Source organism: Syngnathus acus, chromosome 2, assembly GCF_901709675.1.
Source record: "Syngnathus acus chromosome 2, fSynAcu1.2, whole genome shotgun sequence".
NCBI classification, from domain to species: Eukaryota; Metazoa; Chordata; class Actinopteri; order Syngnathiformes; family Syngnathidae; genus Syngnathus; species Syngnathus acus.
The window spans coordinates 2,484,927-2,508,766 of record NC_051088.1 but is presented as its reverse complement, the minus strand read 5'-3'; the positions used below and the strand labels follow the sequence as shown (position 1 = coordinate 2,508,766).

The following is a 23,840-nucleotide window of genomic DNA, read 5'->3' as shown; positions in this document are numbered from 1 at the left end:
GAATGTGGAGAAGACGAAGGAGATCATCGTCGACTTCAGGAAGAACCAGCCTCACCACGCTCCACTGATCATCAACAGCTCAGCTGTGGAGGTGGTCAGCAGCACTAAATTCCTGGGAGTCCACATCACAGACGACCTCACCTGGACTGTGAACACCACAACACTGGTCAAGAGGGCACAGAAGCGCTTGTACTTCCTGCGGAGGATGAGGAGAGCCCACCTGCCCCCACCCATCATGAGGACGTTCTACCAAAGCACCATAGAGAGCATTCTGACAAGCTGTCTCTCGGTGTGGTGTGGAGGTTGCAGCGCCTCCGATTGGAAGAACCTGAGGAGAGTGGTGAGGACAGCAGAGAGGATCATCGGGGCTCCTCTTCCCTCCATTCAGGACTTGTCATCCCAGCGCTGCGTGTCCCGAGCCCGTAATATTATCAGTGACCCATCACACCCCCACCATGGACTGTTCTGCCTGCTGCCCTCTGGGAAGAGGTTTCGCAGCATCCGCTGCAGGTCCACCAGGTTCTGCAATAGTTTTTTCCCTGCTGTCGTCAGACTGTTGAACATTCAAACGTAGCATTCCTCTGCACACTTGTAAATACTGCTTTTGTCTCCTGCACTGTTTACATACTTTATCACTGCTGCACTTTGTAGTTTATAATTATCTTATCTCATATTTTTATATAGAATGTCACTTTTTAACCAGCCGAAATACCACTACATTGTTGAAAGCCGTATGCAACGAAATTTCGTTTTGTGTACACCTAGTGTTGACAAAATGACAATAAAGTTTGTCTAAGTCTAAGTCTAAATGTGCGATGTTTGGGGTCTAAAAAAGAACAAATGGAGCATCTGCTTACTGACTCAAATATTGATTTTATGGGTTAATCTGAAACATGGTTATCACCATCTCCCCTTAAGCCATAGCCAAAATATCTGGCTACAATGTTTACAATGTTTCATGTTGTATTCCATCCATCCATTTTCTTTTGCAGTGAGTACTGTCCCATGGCAAGGTCTAGACAGGGGAAGGATGGAGAGCTCAGGGGTACAGCGGCGACCAAAGCCCCAGGACCTCCACACGCCACCATCGTCCCACGCCTTTCCAGGCACAGGATCGCACAACAGGGTGGGGGTCATTTGGGTTTTTGTCATCTTTGAAATTGCACAATATGTCCTCTTTAGGTGGTTTCCTTAGGGTACGCCGACTATCTTCCACATTCAATATGTTCCTTTGGTCAACTGAGGACTTGGACCAAACAATTCAAGTAAAAATTGTATTGCCATTTTTCTGACAGATTGCTATTTTGATTTAATTTGCGATTTTCTTGAAATCAAGCTTCAGTGCATTATTCAGCAGTTAGGGTGCTGGGAGGGGGGGCACACTGTGTCCATGGGATGCATGAGGGGGCTAACAGCTGCTTGGGGGAGGGTACTATGAACTGTTCATTGGATTCATTGTGTGTGTGTGTGCGTGTGTGTACGCGTGCGTGCGTGCGTGAGACAGCCATGGCCAGAGGCAAGCAGGCCCTACTTGTCAGGGCTCGACTCTGCTGTCATTTCTCCTTGTTCGTATGTCACTTATAACGTGCTGGGCTTTCTTGAGAAAATCTAACACACAGTCCTATTGAACGTGTTCATTGGAGCTGTGAGTCGTGGTGTTTGAATGGTGCATTACTGCCAGTCTCATTTACTGCAGTGCTTTTTACCTTGTTTGCAAAGCAACACAATTATTTTAATGCTTATACTGACATGTGTAACACGCACGCACACGCACGCGCGCGCACACACACACACAGTAGGATAATAAATTTCCAAGGCACACGATACCTAAACAATTCACATCTTTTTAGTGTTTTACCCCCTCAAAAAGCTTGCGTTTCAAGCGGCAAGGTGCCGGATATGACAGCATCTTGCGCGTCTCAAGAAGCGACAAGCAACATTCAGTTTCAGCTGACAATAACCTCGGTAAAGCCGCGTTCGCCTGCCGCCGACAATAAAACACAGTGGCCGGATACAGTCGAGACATGTCTTGACATCGTTACCATTGATTTCTACCATTCGCAGCGTCTATTTACCTTCGGACAGTTCCAAGTCCAACTCCGCCAATTGGTCTCGAACCTCCTTCGGCAGGGCGTATAAATCCACGCCGCAGTCTGCCATGACTTTGCCGAAAATCACACGAGAGGAGGGGACGTAGGGTCGATGCGGGAAAAGCCACTTTAAGGAGTATGAAAGGCTTTCAAGAAAAAACATCCGAATGGGAGGCACTACCCATCCGCGCTGCTGGCCACTCCGCCATAATGGGAGAAACACAACAGCGGCGGCGGCGGCATTAGGCTCTGCGGTCACGCGACTGCGTTTGCTTTGCTTTGCTTTGCTTTGCTTCGTCTCGTCAGCGTCTCTTTCCGCCTCCTCCTTCTTCTTCTGCGGCTGCGGCTTCTTCTCTTCTTCGTCGTCTTCTTCCTCATCCTACTTTTTTTTTTAATGATACAAACACAATGCAAGCTTGAACGTGACGACCGGGGGGGTATTCCAGAAAGCGGGTTCTGTGAAAACTCTTGAGTAAATTACCCCGGAAATGAGGGAAACTCTGAGTTATCCGTTCCAGAAAGAGAGGTAATTTAAACTCTGGGTCAATTACTGCGGTAATTTACTCTGTGAACATAATCTGCTCGTTGGCAGGTTTACGATAAGAGACCCAGAGTTTCAATCTGTCTCCTCCCACACAAAGACATGGATTGGCCGTTAATTCAAAATCCGATCGACATGGAATCCGTATAAATTCGAAACGCTTTACGTCGCGAGAGAATTTTACTACCCAGATTAGAGGTTACATAATTTCTAGAAGAATATCCCTGCGAGCATTTTGACGTCTAATAGACGTCTAAATGCTACCCAGACGTCTCGGCTAAAACACGTCTTAAAAAAGGCCTAAAAGTGAAATAAAAAATAGACGTCTATGCCGTAGACATCTACGGGATAGATGTCTATTAGACGTCTATATGTGAAAGTTTTTTAGACGTCTACGGGATAGACATCTATTAGACGTCTATTAGACATCTATAAGAGCTGTCGTCAGCTGGATAAGTGAACAAACAAGGATATCATTTATGCATCGAACTAACAACGAAGCGCTTTTTTAAGGTGCTGCAGAGATACTTTTGGCTCCCACAACCAGTTCCCGTGTTTTTTGTCTTCCGGGTTAGAGCAACGCTGGCGTCTGGATTGTTGACTGCCGCTTCTGCCCCGAACTGTGTCCGCTACTTGTTTGTCCGCTATTTGTTTTGTGTTTCCCGTTTTAAGTGTGCCCGTTTTTTCTTTTATTTTTCTTGCCTTTTCACCTGCCCACCGCGTATCTCTGCAGCTCTGCTCGCACCTCTCTGTTCCCACTCCCTCGGACTCCGAGCTACGCTAGCCAGCTAGCCAAACCACCACCGGACCCTCCTACCTCCCGGCTCGCTCTTGGCTCGGCAAACAGCTTTAACCCAACTTTCTGGCCACTCGGCCGGCGTCCTCAAGGGGAGCACCCGCTCGCTGCGAGCTCGCCGGTCGTGGCTTGGCTGTGTGCCGCCATGACACACTGGGGCTTGCCGTTTGTGCCAGTACAGTCGGGATCGACCAACACCAACACCCACTCCACCAACATCACTACTCGGTCCACTGCTGCTTCCATGCATTTCACTGCTTACCAATTTCAAGATTCAAGATTCAAGATTCAAGATTCAAGAGTTTTTATTCGCCATGTTTGAGCGTGCCAAACAAGGAATTTGACTTCGGTAAAACACACCCTCTGTTCAACATATAGGTGACTAACAACACTCAGGACATGTGAATAATGGCAAAAACAGTGTAGACAAATTCAAAAGGTGTGAAGAGCAGGATGTTATTGCACAGTAATGCCTCTGAGACTCTATGAGTGGTGTGAGTTCATCAGAGCAACAGCCTGGGGGAAGAAGCTGTCTCGGTGTCTGCTGGTTTTGGCGTACCGAGCTCTATAACGCCGTCCGGAGGGGAGTAGTTCAAACAGACTGCAACCTGGGTGAGAAGGGTCTGTAGAGATGTTCCTTGCACGTTTCCTGGTCCTGGACAGGTACAAGTCTTGGATAGAAGGGAGGTTGATTCCAATGATCTTTTCTGCAGTCCTGATTGTCCGTTGCAGTCTGTGCTTGTCTTGTTTGGAGGCTGATCCAAACCAGACAGTGATGGAGGTGCAGAGGACAGACTGGATGATGGCAGTGTAGAAGGTCTTCAGAAGCTCTCGCGGCAGGTTGAACTTCTTGAGCTGTCTCAGGAAGTACAGCCTCTGCTGGGCCTTCTTCCGGATTTCTAGCTAACCAGCTACTAGCCACTTCTAGCATTTTATCTGGATTATTCCCAGCTGCTGTCACGTCTCATCTCTTCCATGAACTATCACTTCTGCTGCTCCGGGCTTCTATTCCACCAACTTCTCGCCCATTTGTCTACACTGCTGCTGATCTTCATCACCTCAACTATAATCAATGTCTCCCTGCTGCTGCTGCCTCAGCTACCAGCAAGGCTGGGATCCTCCGCCGTCGCCGCTACATCCACCGTAGCTCTGGACTATCTTTTAACCGACATTTCCCTGATGGCTCACGCACAATGTTCCCTCTAATTTTTCAAGTATCTGGGCATAGACACAAGCTCCCTGAGCAAACTGAGGACTACAGTGAGCAACATCAGGTCGCTTCGGGGGGGGGGGGGGGGGGGGGGGGTTGCGAATGGGACGTCCAACGCTGCGTGTTCGTTTCGCTTCGGGGGGGGGGGTTGCTAATGGGGGGGCGGGGGATGTTTATGCGCTGGATAGATTTCTTGTGCGCTGAGAACGTGCGGGCAGTGCGCGATTGCGCACGCGCGCAGCTTAGAGGGAACATTGCTCACGCATCCCCTCTTTCTGGACTACCTCTCACCCCCCCGTCACCCCCACCTCCCATACTGCCAACCTCAACAACCTCCGCTCCCCCTTCCCCCCCGCTCCTTCATCCATCTCCCTCGCGGTGCTGAACTGTCGCTCCCTCTCCAACAAATCACCAGTTATTTTTGAACTACTATTGGACAATAACTTGGATCTGCTCCTTCTCTGTGAAACATGGCAACAGCCCCTGGATTTTTTTAGTCTCAACCAAGCCACTCCGTCCAACTACAGCTACATCGCCAAACCCCGCCTCTCTGGGCGAGGGTGTGGCATTGCTGTCCTCCATAAGCAGTCCCTACCCATCACTGAATTGGACCTCAACCTCCCATCTATTTCATTCTTTGAATATCTCGCTTTTTCCCTCCCCAACTCTACTACTGCTGTTCTCATCTACCGCCCCCCAAAGTCACATCCGTCTTTTCTCTCTGAACTCTCTGAACTCCTCACCATCGTATCCTCAGTCTCCTATCGCCTCCTACTCATCGGTGACTTCAACATCCACATCAACCAGCCAACTGCTCCACTGACGTCCAACTTCATCTCCCTTCTGGACTGCTTCCATCTCACCCAGCACATCAACTTCCCCACCCACACCAAAGGCCACACCCTGGATATAGTATGCTCCTCCTTTCCACTCACATCCAACCCCCGTCCTCTCGCCTTTCCACTGTCAGATCATCTCTTCTGCATCCTCTTCTCCGCCCCTCTACCCTCGCCTCATAATTCCACAAAACGCACCATCTCCTACCGCAACATCAAGACTGTAAACCCAATCACGCTTTGCCAGCTCTTATCCTCTGCCCTTCCCTCCGACCCCACTTCTTCCTCCCCTGATGACCTCGCCACCATGCTCAACAACATCCTTTCTGACTCCCTTGATTCCCTAGCCCCTGGAAAACTTCCTCTGTTACATTCACTAACTCTGCCCCTTGGTACACCCCGGAACTCTGCTCCATGAAACAAACTGTCAACTCGAACGCCTCCACAAAAGAACCCGCCTCACTGTCCATGCTGAAACCTTCAAACAACACATCTCCTACCGTGATGCTCTTCTTGCTGCCAAATCTGCTTACTTCTCATCTCTCATTAATTACACTAACCGGAACCCCCGCATACTGTTCTCCACCGTCAACAAATTGCTCCAGCCACCGGCCACCAAGCCACCCTCCTCACCCGCCCTCTGTAACTCCTTCCTTGTCAACTTTAACAACAAAATCGCCCAAATCAACAGTTCTCTGACCGACACCATCAATAACTCCTCCTCCCCCACCTCCCCTGCTCTCCTGCTCCCCCTTTCCTGACCTCCCGCCCTTCCCCTCTTTCACTGCCTTCTCCCTTGTCAACTCCTCCACCATCCTAGACATCATCACCGCATCCAACCTGCTCTCTCGACCCCCTTCCAACGACCTTAACTAAGGCCTGCCTCCCTGTCCTCCTTCCTCACCTCACCACCTTTTTTAATCAGTCTCTATCCCTTGGCCACTTTCCCACTGTCTATAAGCTTGCAGCCATCACCCTCGTCCTCAAAAAGCCCACCTTGGACCCAGTCAACCTCTCCAACTACCGTCCCATCTCCAACCTTTCATTCCTTTCCAAAACCCTTGAACGCATTGTCTCCGCCCATCCACACCCATCTCCAGTCCAACAACCTCTATGAACCCTTCCAGTGCGGATTTTGCCCACTTCACAGCACCGAAACAGCTCTTGTTAAAGTCACCAATGATCTCCTCATTTCTGCAGACTCTGGTGCCCTCAACATCCTATTACTACTCGACCTTAGCGCAGCCTTTGACACTGTGAACCATTCCATCCTCCTTCAAAGGCTGCGCCAACTAGGTGTTGAGGGCACTGCACTCGACTGGCTCACCTCCTATTTCGCCAACAGAAACCAGTTCATCTCTCTCTCCGGCCACACATCCATCCTCTACCCAGTTACACAGGGGGTGCCCCAAGGCTCAGTTCTTGGCCCCCTCCTATTCATCTGTTACCTCTTTCCCCTTGGTAATGTCATCCGCAAACTCAATCTGGACTTCCACTGCTACGCTGATGACACCCAGATCTATATACGCACCACACAAACCCAAAGCCCTCCCCTCACCCACTTTGAAACCTGCATCTCTACAATAAAAACATGGCTGACCCACAACTTTCTTAAACTCAACAGTGCCAAAACAGAGCTCCTCCTCATAGGCACTAAATCCTCCCTTAATAAAACTGGATCCATCACACTCACCATTGACTCCTCAAGCATCACTCCCTCCCCTCTGGCACGCAACCTTAGCGTTATTTTCGACCCTGCACTGTCCTTCCACCCTCATGTTAGCTCAGTTGTTAAGACCTCCTACTTCCACCTCTGACGCATCCCCAAAATCAGGCACTGCCTCTCTCTCCCTGCCGCTGAATCCCTCATCCACGCCTTCATCTCATCCCGGCTTGACTACTGCAACTCCCTTCTCACTGGAATCACTGCTCACTCGCTCCATAGACTTCAACTAGTCCAAAACTCTGCTGCCCGCCTCCTTACCCACACCCGGTCCCGCGAACACATCACTCCTGTTCTCCGCTCTCTTCACTGGCTCCCCATTAAGGAGCGTATCATCTTCAAGATACTCCTCCTCCTCACCTTCAAAGCCCTTCACCACCTGGCTCCCACTTACCTATCCGACCTCCTTGTCCCCTACCGCCCCAACCGTCCCCTCCGATCCTTCAATACTTCTCATCTGACAGTCCCAAAATCTAAACTCAAATCCTTCGGCGACAGAGCCTTCTCCTGCACATCACCCCGACTCTGGAACTCTCTCCCTCAGTCTGTCTGTGACTCACCCACACTCCCCATATTTAAGTCCCGTCTAAAAACTTACCTCTTCTCTCAAGCCTATGACTTCCCCTACCCATAACTGGTTTCCTCTTCTTAATTTTATCCCATTGTCTCTTCCCCGTCCCCCTCCTGTATGTCTTTGCCTTGTTCCCTGTAAGCGTCTTTGGGTTTTTGAAAAGCGCTATACAAATTTAATGAATTATTATTATTATAAGTGAAAGTTTTTAGACGTTTATTGAGTAGACGTTCGAATGATGGCTAATAGCCATTAGCGCGATTAGCGCTAATCGCGCTAATAGCTAGTGTTCATTTGACCATCTAGACGTCTATTCAACATTGAGGTTCTCTTCAATACATTTAACTTGTGATCCTTACGTTTGTGTAGTCCCAGGATGTTGTGAAAATGCATTTGATTAGTGATGGTCCAGGGTGTGAAAATTTACATTTTTTAATATAAAAATAGGTTTCAGTAACAGTCATACTTATGTTAGCTGCAGATATACACCTCTTGATGTTAAAATTAACCAAAACGATAATTGAACCTAAATAAAAACATTTTTTCAAACATTATCCAACCATCATAAATATAAATGTGCAATGTTTTTAAATCATATGTTTAAAAATGTAAAAATATACATACAATACTAAAAAAATGGGGGCTATTTAATAGAACAAAACTATTACGTTACAATATAAATATATTTATATATAATATTTTATGTAGGACATATCAAACAAAACAATCAGCTCGGCGAAACACAACAATATAAACATCACTCTTGTGGGCTTTTGATAGCCCCCTTTGCTACTCAGCGCTGGAGCCCGTTTTAAATTTATAGCCATTGCGGTCCTTGTTTCATCATCCGTGGCCTCTGTGCGTGTCACCAACAGCTTCTACAAAGATGAACTCGATGTACATCAGGCACCACCCATTGTAGACCTTGGGATTACTCTGTAAAATAAATATGAATATGGGAAAAAAAATGACTACCTGTAAAATAGGTTTTCCTTGATGTATGTCATGTCAGTCGCACATTTCGAACATAAAGCAATCGCACAGGAACGAGCTGACAAGTTTTTTTTAATTACCAGAGCTATCAGAGCAGTCTTCTCTTTGCACGAGTTTCACCACCACGCGTAGTCATTTGTGTAAAATCTACAACAGAAAAAAATGTCAACATTGAGAGCAGCCACCACATCGTAAGCCTTCACTGTTGTCTTTTCTAATCTACAGTACAGATGTCAAACTAATCATACCTGTCCATGGTCTTGGAAACATGCAGGTCTTCAAATCAGCCCCTCCCAACACAAGACTGCTTTGCAATCTGTATACAAGGAATTATGAACAGTGTCTCAGAAGAGTGGAATTAAAAGTAGACAAAATTGAATTGAAGATTTTGTTTCTTGTAAAAAAAAATAACTGAAAAGTCAGTAACTTTGACAGTAGAGCAATTAAAACAAATGGAAGCTATCAAGAGTGAAGGGGGGACATCCAAAATGTTGACTAACCAATTCCAAGCTTAATCATTCTGTCATGCATCCTTTATGTCATTTATTTCCTTGAACATCATGTCAAAGGTCTCCAGATCAGTCATGGGCACCGTCCACTCTCCGCGTCACATTATGAACGAGAGTTGAGGCTCCTCAGCCCAGAGATTGCCAGAAGGGGCTTCACAATGATCTTCAGAAACTCTGAGAATAAAGAGAAATAGAAATAAAATACTCACTTAAATTACTGCAGCTACGACCTATTTTAAATGACTAATGCCTACAAAAAAAAACTCTTACTTTTCCCTGTGATGGGCGTTTCACTTCCTAGCTGTTGAAGAATGAAGCAAATGTTAGCTGCAAGATTCAAATGGACCATTTTCCAATGATAAACTTTGCCCTGTTTGGAAAAAAAAATGATGGCATTTGTCTGTGCCTTTGAATGTGGTGCAATTTAATTTGGCTGTTGTACATATCCAATCACGTTATTTTAAAATGGTACTGATAAAATCGCTTGTTCTACAAGTTGTTATCCAAACGAAGAAAATGTACAGGGTAAACCTGGGTTTTATTTTGCTCTTTGACATCCGCCCCAGTTTCCGGAGTGTGAAAGTCAAGGAAATGACATGTCATAAATGCAAGTTCCATATTGAAGATTGCAATTACGACATACGCTTTTTGCATATGCTCGACAGTAGGTCCGCATACATAAGTATATTCAAACCACCAATAACATATCAATTTCCAAAGATAACGCGAGGCAGTTGTGATACAATCAAGAATAAATCAAAAATCAATCTGTACCTTGTGGAGTCTGGTCAGTTTTTAATACAGATGCTCCTCTTTTCTCCAGGCTTGGAGTCTGAAAAAAAGGGAAAGGGAAAAAGAAGATGTCTGATTTGAAAATTCACCCATTAACTGCTGTTAATCACATGACACAACACAATTTTAACTTTTGAAGTGATTTGCCAAGCCCTATTGAGCGCAAAACAAAGTTAGGTGCACATTTTAATGACATCAGAAGATAAAAACCTACCTTTTCACGTGCCACTCCTTGAGCTAAATCTGGAGTCACAAATCACAACATGGGTAAAAAGGAAAATTACATCTTTGCTATGTCATCAGAAAATCTCAAATTTGTCATCTATACTTACTAGGGGTGTAAATCGCGGGTTTTGTCACGATACGATATATCGATACAAAGAATCTCGATACGATATTTGCCGATATCTTAAAGCCTGCTGTGATTCATTCACGATACATCACGATATAGTGCTCCACGATCGATATTTTTATTTTTTTAAATAAAAAATATAGAACAATATCCTGATTTATAACAATGCATACGCAAAATCAACAAGGTACTGCAAACTCTTTATTTAGGAAATTACAAGAGTATTGTAGTATACAAAGTGCTTATTTTAACACTGAACTTGATCAAATTCCTATATTTTTTCTCATATAAGTAAAGAAAAATGAATATTCTTTCTTTTTTTGTAATACCATTAACTTTAAAGTGCATTACTGAACTATTTATTTACAATAATTTTAATTGTCCGTTGAGCCATCTTTTCTTTGGAATCCAAAGTGCTTCCAAACGAATGACTTGAAGCCCAAAGGGGAGCAAATTTCCTCGTCTTCTTGGACACTAGCCATAGCACCAGCCCAGGAGCCGCGTAGTTGTCGGCTCCCCTTTCACGTGCCTGCTCTGCTCACAACACAACACGCCGCGTACTGCTCCCGGAAAGAGGAAGCAAGCAACAATGAACTGGATTTCAAAATAAAGTCGCGTCTAATGTCCGAGGTCAAACACGGCGATATAAATCGATGTTTACGTTTAGCATCGATGCCAATAAATCGTAGAGCATTATATCGATTAATCGATGTGTATCGATGAATCGTTACACCCCTAATACTTACTGTTTGATCTTGTTTTTGTTTTATAATAGCCATGGCGATTTTTCAAAGCGAGCTGCTGACATCTGCAAAAGCAATGGCAATTATTTATACATTAGTTTTGAATTCACATATGAATTGTAAGTGCATACGGCATAACCGCTTGTCAAAAATAACATTTCCTTTTTAAATGTAGGCTGTTATATGCCTTATATGTACAGTTATAAACTTTCAAAAATATTTTATTCACTTGAGATTTTATTTACTTAAGAAAATCACTACATGCACTATGCATCGACATGAAACAAACTTTTTGGAATTTGAAGCAAATTCACTTTAGCTACCATCAACGTTTAGCGACCATTAGCGTTTGTCAGCTCTTCTCTTCACAAAGCAATTAGTCACGTAGCGAAAACGAAGGACTAGCAGGCAATCTACAACTTAAGTCCAAGCTTGAAATCGATTGATAATGAAATGGACAAACTTGCAGGACAAAACAACAGGTCTTACCGAAAAACCTCGAAGACTCACCTGCTGGCAGCCTTCCTTAGTGTCTTATTTTGTTTTTGTCTTTAGAAGCAACAGGCTCAAACTCATAGGCCACTTTACTTGCGCTGCACACTTCTTCTTCTTCTTGTTTTTTTACGGTGGCGCACAATCTATGCATGTGTCTGCCCCTAGCGATTTGACCGAAGCAATACAACATTGTTCATACAAATTACAGCTGGTTTAGGGTTCAATATTTCATATTTGATGGATTTAATTTTGGCATCTATGGAATAACCTAATATAGACTTCTATATCAGGTTACAGAAATAACCACACTTCACTGGGATCATTGGTTGTTAAAGGGTTAAAACAAAGCAATACAACGTATGTACATTATTTATACAACTTATAGGTGGTTTAGGGTTTAATATTTCATATTTGATGGTGGGGACAAGCAGCATAGAAAATGGATGGATGGATGGATGGATGGATGGATGGATGGATTTAATTTTGGCCTCGGGTTACAGAAATAACCACATTTCACACGGATCAATGGTTGTTTAAAACAAAGCAAGACAACTTCTGTAGATTATTTATACAATTTACAGCTGGTTTAGGGTTTAACAATTTCGTATTTGATGGATTAAATTTTTGTTCGTCGATGTGTGCGATTGGCTGGCAACCAGTTCAAGGTGTCCCCCGCCTACTGCCCGATGACTGCTGGGATAGGCTCCAGCACGCCCGCGACCCCCATGGGGACAAGCAGTATAGAAAATGGATGGATGGATTTAATTTTGTCGTCTATTTTATGTTATTCCATAGCCCTAATATCAGGTTACAGAAATAACCACACCTCACACTAATCAATGGTTGTTTAAAACAAAGCATCACAACTTCTGTACATTATTTATACAACTTACAGAATGATTTTGGGTTCAATATTTTATATTTGTTGGATTTAATTTTGTCATCTATTTTAGGTTATTCCATAGCCTCAATGACACTTTACACCAGGGGTCTCCAAACTACGGCCCGCGGGCCACCTGGTTCCATTACAATCGCCCCCCCCCCCAAAAGGGAAGCGAACACGCAGCGTTTGACGTCCCATTAGCACCCCCCCCCCCCCGAGAAGAGAAGTGAACGCGCAGCGTTTGACGTCCCATTAACACCCCCCCCCCCCGGAAGAGAAGCGAAAAAAAATATTGGCCCACGGGCCCCTTCACGTTAATAAATCTGGCCCTCCTTGCAAAAAGTTTGGAGACCCCTGCTTTACACGGATCAATGGTTGTTTAAAACAAAGCAACACAACTTGTTTTTGGTTTAATATGATCATATTTGATGGATTTAATTTTGTCATCTATTCTAGGTTATTCCATAGACCTAAAATCAGGTCATAGAAATAACCACACTTCACACGGATCATTGGTTGTTTAAAACAAAGCAACACGACTTCTGTACATTATGTATACAACTTACAGAATGTTTTTGGGTTTAATATTTCATATTTGATGATTTAATTTTGTCATCTATTTTAGGTCTGTGTAGACCTAAAATAGACGTCTATTTTAGGTTATTCTAGAGACCTAAAATAGACGTCTAAATAAGGTCTATGTGTAGACCTAAAATAGACGTCTAAATTAGGTCTACACATAGACCAAATATAGACGTCTATCAGTTTACAGAAATAACCACACTTTACCAGGATCAATGGTTGATTAAAACAAAGCAATGCAACCTCTGTTCATTATTTATACAACCTATAGCTGGTTTAGGGTTTATTATTCCATATTTAATGAATTTACATTTGTCGTCTATTTTAGGTCTATATATAGACCTAATTTAGACGTCTATTTTAGGTCTACACATTGACCTAATTTAGACATCTATTTTAGGTCAATAGAATAACCTAAAATAGACATCTATATCAGGTTACAGAAATAACCACTTCACATGTACGGATCAATATGGTTGTTAAAAACAAATCCAAACAACTTCTGTACATTATTTATACAACTTACAGCTGGTTGAAACTTTAAAATTCCAAATTATGATCATATTTGATGTTTTTAATTTAGACGTCTATTTTAGGTCTATACATAGATCAATTTTAGACGTCTAAATTAGGTCTATACATAGACCAGACGTCCAATAGACGTCTATGGCAAGAACTTAAGTTCAGCCGCCTTTATCATGCATCATTTAACAAAGTCACCATCGGAATACGGCTTTGATGCTAATGCTATTTCGCTGGCAATCAACGAGCTGGCTTTTACCGCTGCTTCACTGACTTGTTGGCTCTGGATGAAAGTTGACTGCTGTTTCCTCAGACCCGCCTGCAATTCGTTGATATTATCTCTTCTCAGTTGTCCTTGCAAGCCATCATATTTTTCGCTGTGAAGAGTCTCGTAGTAACGTCAATTATATTCCTTCAATACCGAAACTTGTTGCAAACACACCAAGCACAAAGGTTTCCCGTGCTTATCTAAAAAGCCTATTGATTTGATCTGTGTGTCTTTTCTATACCTGCTCTGTGGTATGAATACTGCTGGGGCCTGAATTTCCCTACCCCCGGGGATCAATAAATGTTCAATCAATCAATCAAATAGGAGGTGGTCCATTTTTCATTGAAAATTCTACACTCCGTATCTACTTTTCTCCGTTTGGATAATGACATTTTGACTAATGAGGGTGTAGGGGAGGGGTAGAGACCAGGGTAGAAACAACATCGTAACAAGCAGCAATTGGCGCATTGCTACCGTCTGCTGTGTTGGTTCTGTCTTCTCTGATCAAAACATTGTTGTCTTCTACTCTGATCAAAACAGTGTGCTCCATCGCGGATAATCCATGAATTGCATATTATTAAAAATATTAATTCCGTGTCTTTTATGGATTTTTTCACTTTTAAATTATCCTGCGGGCCTGATCGAACGCGGGCCTGATCGAACCTCCTTGCTGGCCGGTTTCGGCCCGCGGGCCCTATGTTTGACACGACTCCTATATGAACAAAGCCTTTAAAAGGCCCAAGTATCTGAATAACCTCTACACTAAATATACACAACAAATTATAGCAGCCACTTTCAGTGACCTTACATCTTTGTTGCTCCCTCGTTACAGGTTAACCAGGGCGTGAACCATGGGTGACAGCATTTTGGAAGACTGAAGGAATAGGGTCAAAAGACACAAAACCCGCCTAGCCACAATAACAGATACGCTCACATCTCTTTGGATAAAGTATATAAGCAGACAAGTATATTCATGGAGTCAACCAATAAAGAAGACATAACTAGACATTCTTTGATATAAGATAATAACAGAGGTTGCTACAACTTCACGATTCAATATGTATTTCTGTGCACTGCAAAATAAATGTCTTTTGATATGTTGCCTAAATAGCTTAATGACCCTTAAGGAACTGTGTAATGCATGCCTGATGGTTTTTCTCTAAATCATGGACACGGCCAGAGTCGTCTTGACCGTTCAGTACTTGATTATATCTTGTGTTTTGACTAAACGTCATACGTCGCCTAAATGTGAGACGCCAGCTTTTCGATTACTACTGAACGCTCTGCACAGAGGGAAATATTTTGCTTAACAAAGAAGAGATACGGTTGGAAGCCTGATTAAACTAAGAATGTAATGATGTAAGCAAAGACATGGAGTATCAAAAGAACAAACTTTGCATCGTCAGGGAACATTAATAAATTGATGATGTCACAGCCAAAAGCTCACATAATTCCGTACAAAATGACAAAATTGAAAGAATGACGAATGGATGAGGTGCGACAGTGTAGGAATGGAGCAGAATGTTTACAGGAAGGTCACTTGGAGATAAAACCAGCTGGTGCCAGAGGGAGACAGCCAAGGACTCGGCCAAAGATGATCACCAAGGCCGAAAGACAGGATGGAAGACGGCAGCCCCCACACACACACCGAATCGTCCATAACCAGCACCCACTCCCATGGAATCAAACACTACTGCGAACTCGCCCCACCCCAACGACTCATCACCCATCAAACTCGCCCCACACCGGCCTGTGCAACTGAATATAAGCTGACCAAAGAACCTTGAACGTGGCCTTTTCTGAATGGAGACTTTCTGCTCTTGAAAGGCCCAGCGCTGTATTGTACTTTCCTGAAAACAGAGCTTTCTTAACAAGAATTGTGATTGAACTCAACCAACCTGTGTAAGTCTAATTTCTGCTTCAGTGTCTTTGCATTTTCCTAAATCTGAAGAAATTAAACGAGCACGCAGTGAGTAAATTGGATAACAGGTGATTGGCAATGGCTTTTGCCGTGAGGCGCAGATAGTGCTCCCTAAATTGTGGACCAAAATCCAACAAATGGTGACCATCCGACGTGATTTCTTCAGAAGGGAAAGTGCATGCTCCAGGAAGGATTCTTCCATCTCCGCTCTTGCTCAACAATATTGCAGTCCGATCAACACAAAAGGTAAGGGGGAACTTTTTTCCAATAAAATCTCCCAGTTCAGCAATATTGTGGAGTGAAAGCGGAGTAAAATTAAAATTAAAAATTAATAATTTTAGCTCTGTGTTCAGGAATTGTGGTTGTATGTATATACTACATTTATGCTTGTATGGGAACTGGTGAAAAAGTGACATTTTGTGGAAAAGAAAAGGAGAAAGGTGGTGAGGACTTCGTCTGATCAGCGAAGGAAACTCACCGTGGAACTTGTGGGGTGCCAGTGACTATCATATGGGCACCGGAGTGGCCTCAATAGTAGACGCTTAGGGACTTTGTACTGTTGCCTAAGGTCAGGGTCGATTGGATCGGCCAGGCCACCAATACGAGTCGGGGACTCGTGAAAAAAAAAAAAAAAAAAGGTGACGGCATCGCTGATATAGCAGGACGGATGCCTGGCGACCTCAATAGCGCGACCTTAGAGACTTATATTGTTGTCTAGGGCGAAGGGTAACTGGGTTAACCAGGTCGCTACATAATTGTTGAAGTGTGACTATGATGATATTGTGTGGAAAGCAGGCTGGGCTGTCAGATGGGACAGCGACGCAGCTAGAGAAGTGAGTGATTAGTTGTGGTGCTGCTGTTCATGGGGTGGAAGTGATGATTTGTGGTTCATGAAGAACAATAAGTTGATTTGTATAAAATTGTTGATTTTTATTTGTCATGTGAGTTGGAGTCAGAAAAATGGCTTAAAAAGAATTTGATAAAGAATGTATATATATAATTAGCATGAAGGTTATATCCCATTGTGTGGTGGGGTTAAACTGTAACCATTTTTGTTTTCAAAAGGGTGCGGCTCTAAAGTTTGGGCCAAACGGTCAGGTGGCACAAATGCATATTTTGGACAGAGGTGGGGGGTTGCATTGTGCGACGTGGTGGTGGCGAGGCTCTCCACACTTCGGTTGCCCCCCCCCTTGTCATCAACTGGGAAGATTGTCATGTCTATGTTGTGGGCCCGTGTGTTATCTATGTTTGTCTTTGTGTATCAGTTTGTTATAAATGATGGAATTGGGTTAAAATGGTGCACGAAAACGGTGTGCTAGACAATGGTTTATCAGATTTGCATTGTTAAATGTAAAAATTAGAAATTATAGAATAATCTGAGGGTTGTGGGCAGAAACTGGTCCAACGAGGAGAGTGCCCAACCCTCATAAAAAATGTGAGAGTAAGAGAGAACAGGCATTATTGAATTGGATCAAATTACATAAATTGTGATTGCAGATGTTAAATTTAGGAGGAATTATTGATCGATTAGGACATTAGACTATACAAGGTGGTTACATGTAAGAATAAATCAAAGATTTGAATCACTTAGAGTTAAAAAAAAACAACAACAACAAATAAAAACGACATTGCAAGGGGGCACTTTTTATTAAAAGAACACCAAGTAAAGTATTAAGCAGGGGGCATTCGTGATTGGGATTAAATTAAGGATAAAATTAGGTCAATGATGAGAAATCAATGGTGCTCTGCACAAAAAGGCTAAAATTTTAATGAGGAAATATTTGGAGTACTTGGGTTTATTTTGTTTATTGTTATGTTTTCTTTGTGTTCTTGGGTTAGGGTTCAGGTGTTCCTTGTTATTCTCTTATCGCCTGCATTGTAAATGTTTTCTTTATGCAGATAGGTTAACAGGCTAGGAATTTAGTGAGGAGATAATTGATCAATTGATGGGGGTTAATAATTGTCCAAATTCTAGTCACATGTTTTGAGGGACCACAGCAACAACATTATATTTGGAGGCCATTATTTAGTACGTGATGACAGTGTCTAGATAAGTAGACTGTTTTATCAAAAAATGTGAGAGTGAAGGAGGAGGTTTGATTTGTAATCTGGCATTTGGGTGCCACTTTTAAGAGTCTGTGCAGGAGCATAGATTGTTTTTGTGTGTTTTTAAAGATATATTTAACAGTTTATTTCGGTGCAGTAAGGATATAGCAATTCAGAAAGACTTAAAATTAAAAGCAAAATTACATTTTAATTCTGACATATGCCAGCTAACATGAGGATGGCAAATAAATAAATGAATAAATACTAGCTCAAATGTGGCATGTGTTTCAAATTGGGCGATAAGACATTCACTTTCAAGCACTATCATTTAGCGCTGCTGACAACAATAACATGAGATGGTAAATCAAGAAGGAGTGTCATATTTGGAACACAGGCGCTGTATGACCTATAGATTGAACAATAACATTCACCGCATATACAACCCATGTGGTAGATTGTTAAATTACATTACAGTTTAATACAAAGGATTTCGGAACTTATTTGATGATAAACACTGGAACGAGGATTTTAGCTGTGTTAATGGGTCGGGTGGATGGATTACTCAGAAGAAAAAAAAAAAAAAAGCATTTGATAAGGGCGGCTTGATAGTAAGATGATGAGAGTGCGCAACTGATAGGATACAAAATGTTAATAGGAAGATTTGGGGTGTAAGGAACAAATACTACACAGGAAGACTGATAACACGAAGATAGTTTTGTGAAATTTGTGTCCCAGTGTGTTATGCCCTAGCGTGTGGCACAAGTCCTGAACTGAGTCCTCGTACTCCACTGGCGGGTCTCAAATCAACAGAGGACTGTCCCTGGTCATGAGACACCTTTGACCTTTGGGAGAACAACCGGGAACTATTATCATGCTTGAAGGGGGCAAGCACAGCTCTTACAGGACAAGAACCATACAGTTGGTGAATACACACAGTTGCAGATCAAAAAGAAAATGGACTGAAAGAACAAAGACAAGATGGACGCATTTGAGAATGGCGGACAATCCAGCCCTGAGTCATCATCATGAGAATCTAAGAGGAGAGGCTGCTAAAGACTTGCACGAGGCACCATGAAGTCAAACTGACTACCATTGCTAAAGACTGCTGAAGCATTACAAAGTTGGTGGAGTATGGGACAAAAGGGATGGAAGTGTGTTTGGGTGCTGGGGCGGACATAACTGAGGAGTTTTGATAAAAGAGGGGAATAATAAGGCTGCTTATTGACATTGAAACGGGGATAAAAAACAAAATACATCGATATGGACAGTGAAGATGCACTAATAATAACAAATCATACGACAGCGTGATCAGAAACTTTGCAAAGTGTACATTGATCGATAAAAATTAAATCATTTGAATCATAAATTTCTATATCGTAACATAGCATTTCGAAGACATGATGAATCTAATTGAAATAATGAAATTTATAATTGGACCGGTGCAAATTTGGATTCGGGCAACAGAAGGCTGAATTGCTAACTTTAATTGACCTTTATCAAAACGACCAGAATTTAATTACACATCAATTGCGGAATGATTTATAGGATGCATGTTGAGCTGGAAGGGGTGAGGGGCCATAAGAAAGTTGGAATTCTGTATAGTCAGCAAAATAGTAATACAGGGCGCTACTTAATTAAAAAAGAATACAGTAGGGCTTTAAATAACAAATACATTGACATGACCCTTGCGACAATTGATTTAAATGGCAATTTATGATAGGCACTTGGGTTAGGATTAACAATCCATCCATCCAATCCATTACTGGTGCGGCTCGTCCTTACGAGGGTCACGGAGGATTAACAATAATAACTAGAATTTGTAATTTCTGTAGAAATTGCGTGTGAAGGCGAAGAGGCTGAATAAAAATTCGGGGAATGCTACAAGATTATGTTTAAATTTGGAACGTGTTGAAGTGGTCAGAAAATGGATGAAAATATAGAAAGAATTCTGTAAAATTGGGCGTGAATTTTAAAGTTGAAAATTTGAAAATTTTCAAAAGTGGGAAGTTTTGGAATAGGTAGGCTAAGATGAAACAGTTCAAAATTGAATGGGTTGAGTCAGTAAAAAAAAAAATTAATTAGAAATTATAAGGGAAAAAGGAAATTTTGCAAAATCTTACCGCAATGTTAAAAGTGAAAATGTGAAATTTTAATCTAGGAAGTGAAAGAAGGCGAAGTGGAGGAATTATGAGGAAGAAAATGAGAAATGTTGAATGTGCCATGAAGAATGAATGGTGAAATATTGGCTTAAAAGTTGTAAATTTGTAAAGTTGTACATTTTAGAATATTTGGCATGAATATTTGGAATGTGTTAAAAGTGTAATGAAGTGAATCAGATGAATTCGTAGAAGTAGTTAAGCTAAAAAAAAAAATAAAAAATAAAAAAAAAAAATTAAAAAAAATGAATAAATAAATAAAAAGAGGCAGAAGAATGCAGAAGAAGTTGAATAATAATAAAGTCAAGGCAAGTCAAGTTTATTTATACAGCCCACCAGCAAATCTCAAAGGGCTTCAAATGTACAAAAATTGACAATTTAAAGTACAGGAACAATATGTGTGAGGGCCACAATGATGATCATGACAGCAAAAATATTTGTAATTGGTTTTGATAGGTACAAAGGGGAAACGTGGAAGAACGTTTTCAAAATTTGTGATATAGCGTGACTCCATTATCAAGAGTAAGCATTTCTTTTTAATTCTAAGAATTGGCATCAACAAAAATGAGAACGATAATCTTCAAGGTGATAGTGTAAGTGGCAGGAGGAAGCTGTGTATATTGTTTTTTTTTAAACATTATTTTTAGTATCATTATTTTTTAGGAGGGTCAGTTATGCTTGTGAGGAGATGAATGAAGGAACAAGGTAACAGTAAAAGGGAGTGCTCTATAATTTTTTGGTTCTTTGCCAGAGGTAGTTATTTGGAGGGATGAATTTAAACTGAAAGCAAAATGGAACTGTTAGTGGAAGAAATATGGGGAAGGTGGAAATATTGAAGTTACAGCTCAACACAAAGTGTCAAATAGTCTGTGAGATGTGAGCAAACTAAATGGGGAGTTAAATCATGTTCCAGCATTCTGCATATTGGCAAACGATGAGAGGACAGGAGACCAGACAATTAGATATTAATTTTGGATTTAAAATTTTTAATTGAGGAGAAAATTTTGCGTAGGGATGTTTCCTTTTACAATTTAATATTGTATGTTTTTATGTGTGTGTTGTGGGATGACAGTTTGTCTGTAATGGTGTATGAATGTCAAGTCTGTGCTTGTGGTGTTTGTGTATTGTGAATGGTTAACATGATTCAAGGTTGGGGTGATGTGATCACAGCAGAGGATAACATTCCTCTCACCTGAAAAATATAAATATATATAAATATACAGATTTGAAAAAGCAAGATTGATCGGGGCTAATTTTGGACTAAATATGGGTTTAGGATTACTCTGGGGCACCATTGACAACAAAAGACTTCAATGGAGAAGGCCCAATTCAAGATTATGACCAGATGTGACTATACCAGCATTGACAATCAAGACTGAGTCAAGACAGTGTATGACAACAACTCTGGACTTACCTGACAGTGTGACGAAATGTACGTGACGGAATTTGTGATGACTTGCTTTGTTTTGATGTTTTACCTAATTGTATTGCAGCCTCTAACAGCAACCCAGGGAGCAGATTGTGCTTTATTTGTTAAACTTGTGTTTACTTTGCAGGTTGTCAACTGCAGTCTTGGAGAATTTTGTGTCATGTCTGTGAACATGCATTAACAACTAACCCCTTACTTTTCATAATGAGTTTGTAAATGTGATCGTTTTCAGGACGGGCTCGGCATGCTCCAGTTTTCAATTTCATACGTTTGACATGCGCCCGTGTGTGGATTATTTTTTGTTTAGCATTATGAATTTTATTTCTTGGTATTATGGATGTTTATTGTCCGGAGAGCTGCATGCACAGCTACAGGAGGGTGATGGCTTTTGTTCATACAGCCATGTGAGATGCTGCCAGTCGAGTTTCAGGGACTGAGAATTGGTGATTCCAGGCCAGGATGGCATCTGGAGGTACACCGAAGTCCAGCTGGCGATGGGTATGTTACCATGGACATTGTTATTTTTACTTTTAACCAAGTGCCACATTTTTTAGAATGTGTCGAAAGGGGGAGGGAAAAACAAAACAAAACAAAAAAACAAAAAAAAACAAAGGGGGGAATTGTGAGATTTTAAGTGTTTTCAGAATTGATGGTTTTTAAGTCTTCAACATGCGAGACGGAGGAGAAGAAGCAGCTTGGCAGAAATGAAGTGAATGGGAGACAACATCGTGAAATGGAGCCAAAGCCTGGTAACAAGTGTGGAGAGTTTTAAAATAGCTTAGAATAAATTGTAGACCTTTACAAGATAGGATCAAATAGGTGGGAGAGTATTAAATGTAAAAAAAAAATTGGAACAATAACATACAGACTCCAAACGAATTTGGAACAGGTGGATAACTTATGAACGATAAAGTTTGAATAACACATTATTCACGCGATTCATTTGCAGGATAAACAATGGAAGGGATTGATAAATTGAACAAATTTAAGATGACTGCAGGAGTATTATGGTGAAAACAAATAGATTCAACAAAAGTTTTTCCCTATAAAATGGTGGCGTTTGGGTTTGAAGTACATAGTCGCTTCAAAGGAGGAAAAGCATGAATTAAGATACGTGATTGATCAATGATTAAATGTTAGTCAAACAACAGATTGAATAAATTACGATGACTATGCTTTGAAAAGGCTATCCCTTATACCAGGGGTGTCAAAAAAAAAAAATAATAATAATTTTCGGGCCGCATTGTAGTCATAGCTTCTTTTGGAGGGCTGTTATGACTGTCACCCCAAATAAATGTATGGGCACCTCATATTATATACAGTAAAAGCTACAAAATAAACTGACAAGTAATTCGTTTTCAAATCAGACAAGTAAAACTTGTCTAATATTTAAAATAAAATATTATTAAAAGTGAAGACAATTTGCAATTCGAGTAATGACATGAATATGAAGCACAATTTGTCTTCGCGGGCCACATAAAATGATGTGCCTGGCTGCATCTGGCCCCCGGGCCTTGAGTTTGATACCTGTGCCTTATACATAGTGTCAGGTTTAATTCGCTGACTGAATACTCATGCATGGATGCAGCAGCCGCGATTGTAACACTGGAGTCGGATTAACAAGCAACTGACTCGGGCTACCCATTTTGCAACTCCAATTCAATTCTGCGGTAGATTACTGCAGCTTGCTGAGTCATTAACAGCGGAAGCGGAATCACTGTCAGGCTATGTGGCCGAATTGTTTTTGATAACTGAACTTTATAGAGCCTAACTTTTTCGAACTTTACGCTATGCCGCCCTCCAAAAAAAATGAGGGCTACGATGAACTTAAATCATCCATTGACCTGATACGGCAAGACATTACCACACTCTTAGAGCAGCAAGCCACCCTGCTCCAGCTAACGTCTGAGCTAACGGAGCTTAAGAACTTATCGAAGGAGAAAGACGAGAAAATCCTGTCGCTTGAACGGAGAGTAGATGCACTGGAGCAGTACTCCCGACAAGAAGACCTCATAATCACGGGTCTAAAAACATCTCACCGCTCCTATGCCAGGGCGGCGGGTCCTTCGGATCCCTCGACAGATGACTCTCCATCGGACGAGCTGTCAACGCTCGAAAATCAGGTAGTACAGTTTTTCGAGAGTAAGCACATGGAACTCCAGAAAGGAAACATTGCCGCTTGTCACACACATCCCAAGAAACCGAAAACGACCAAAAGATCCTCCGAAAATTATCATTCGCTTCTCATAGGAAACATAAAGTGGATCTTTTGAAGCAAGGGAGGAAGCTACAAGGAAGGTGGTTTACCTAAATGAGCACCTCACTAAGAAGAATGCTGAGATAGCCTGGAACGCACCGCAACTGAAGAAGGAAAACAAGATT

At 42.0% G+C, this 23,840-nt stretch overlaps 2 protein-coding genes and 1 long non-coding RNA gene across 9 annotated transcripts in view; 1 reads left to right on the top strand and 2 right to left on the bottom strand.

Annotated features, from left to right (window-relative positions):
* dip2ba (disco-interacting protein 2 homolog Ba) overlaps positions 1-2,428 on the bottom strand; it is a 103,159-nt gene extending 100,731 nt beyond the window's left edge. For all 6 annotated transcript variants that reach the window (XR_005097298.1, XM_037245896.1, XM_037245897.1 and 3 more), the window contains exon 1: positions 2,076-2,428. Coding sequence is in view for 5 of the 6 variants with exons in the window: in XM_037245896.1 (XP_037101791.1) it covers positions 2,076-2,253 (178 nt within the window). In the remaining variant the exon portion in view is untranslated. The remainder of the gene's footprint in view (positions 1-2,075) is intronic.
* An 81-nt stretch (positions 2,429-2,509) lies between these two features.
* Positions 2,510-22,166, top strand: LOC119119555. Its single transcript, XR_005097348.1, has 3 exons — positions 2,510-2,616; positions 11,026-11,029; positions 22,153-22,166. It is a non-coding gene; the product is annotated as an uncharacterized LOC119119555 (long non-coding RNA).
* Positions 8,523-23,840, bottom strand: part of hm13 (histocompatibility (minor) 13) — a 101,665-nt gene continuing 86,347 nt past the window's right edge. Inside the window, exons 13-17 of one of the 2 annotated variants that reach the window (XR_005097300.1) lie at positions 10,044-10,101; positions 9,564-9,570; positions 9,009-9,076; positions 8,841-8,907; positions 8,523-8,703 (exon numbers count right to left, since the gene is read on the bottom strand). The gene's annotated coding sequence lies outside the window, so the exon portion shown is untranslated. Of the gene's footprint in view, positions 8,704-8,840; positions 8,908-9,008; positions 9,077-9,308; positions 9,444-9,539; positions 9,571-10,043; positions 10,102-23,840 lie in introns of those variants that run through there. The other variant, XR_005097299.1, reaches the window with a different exon arrangement.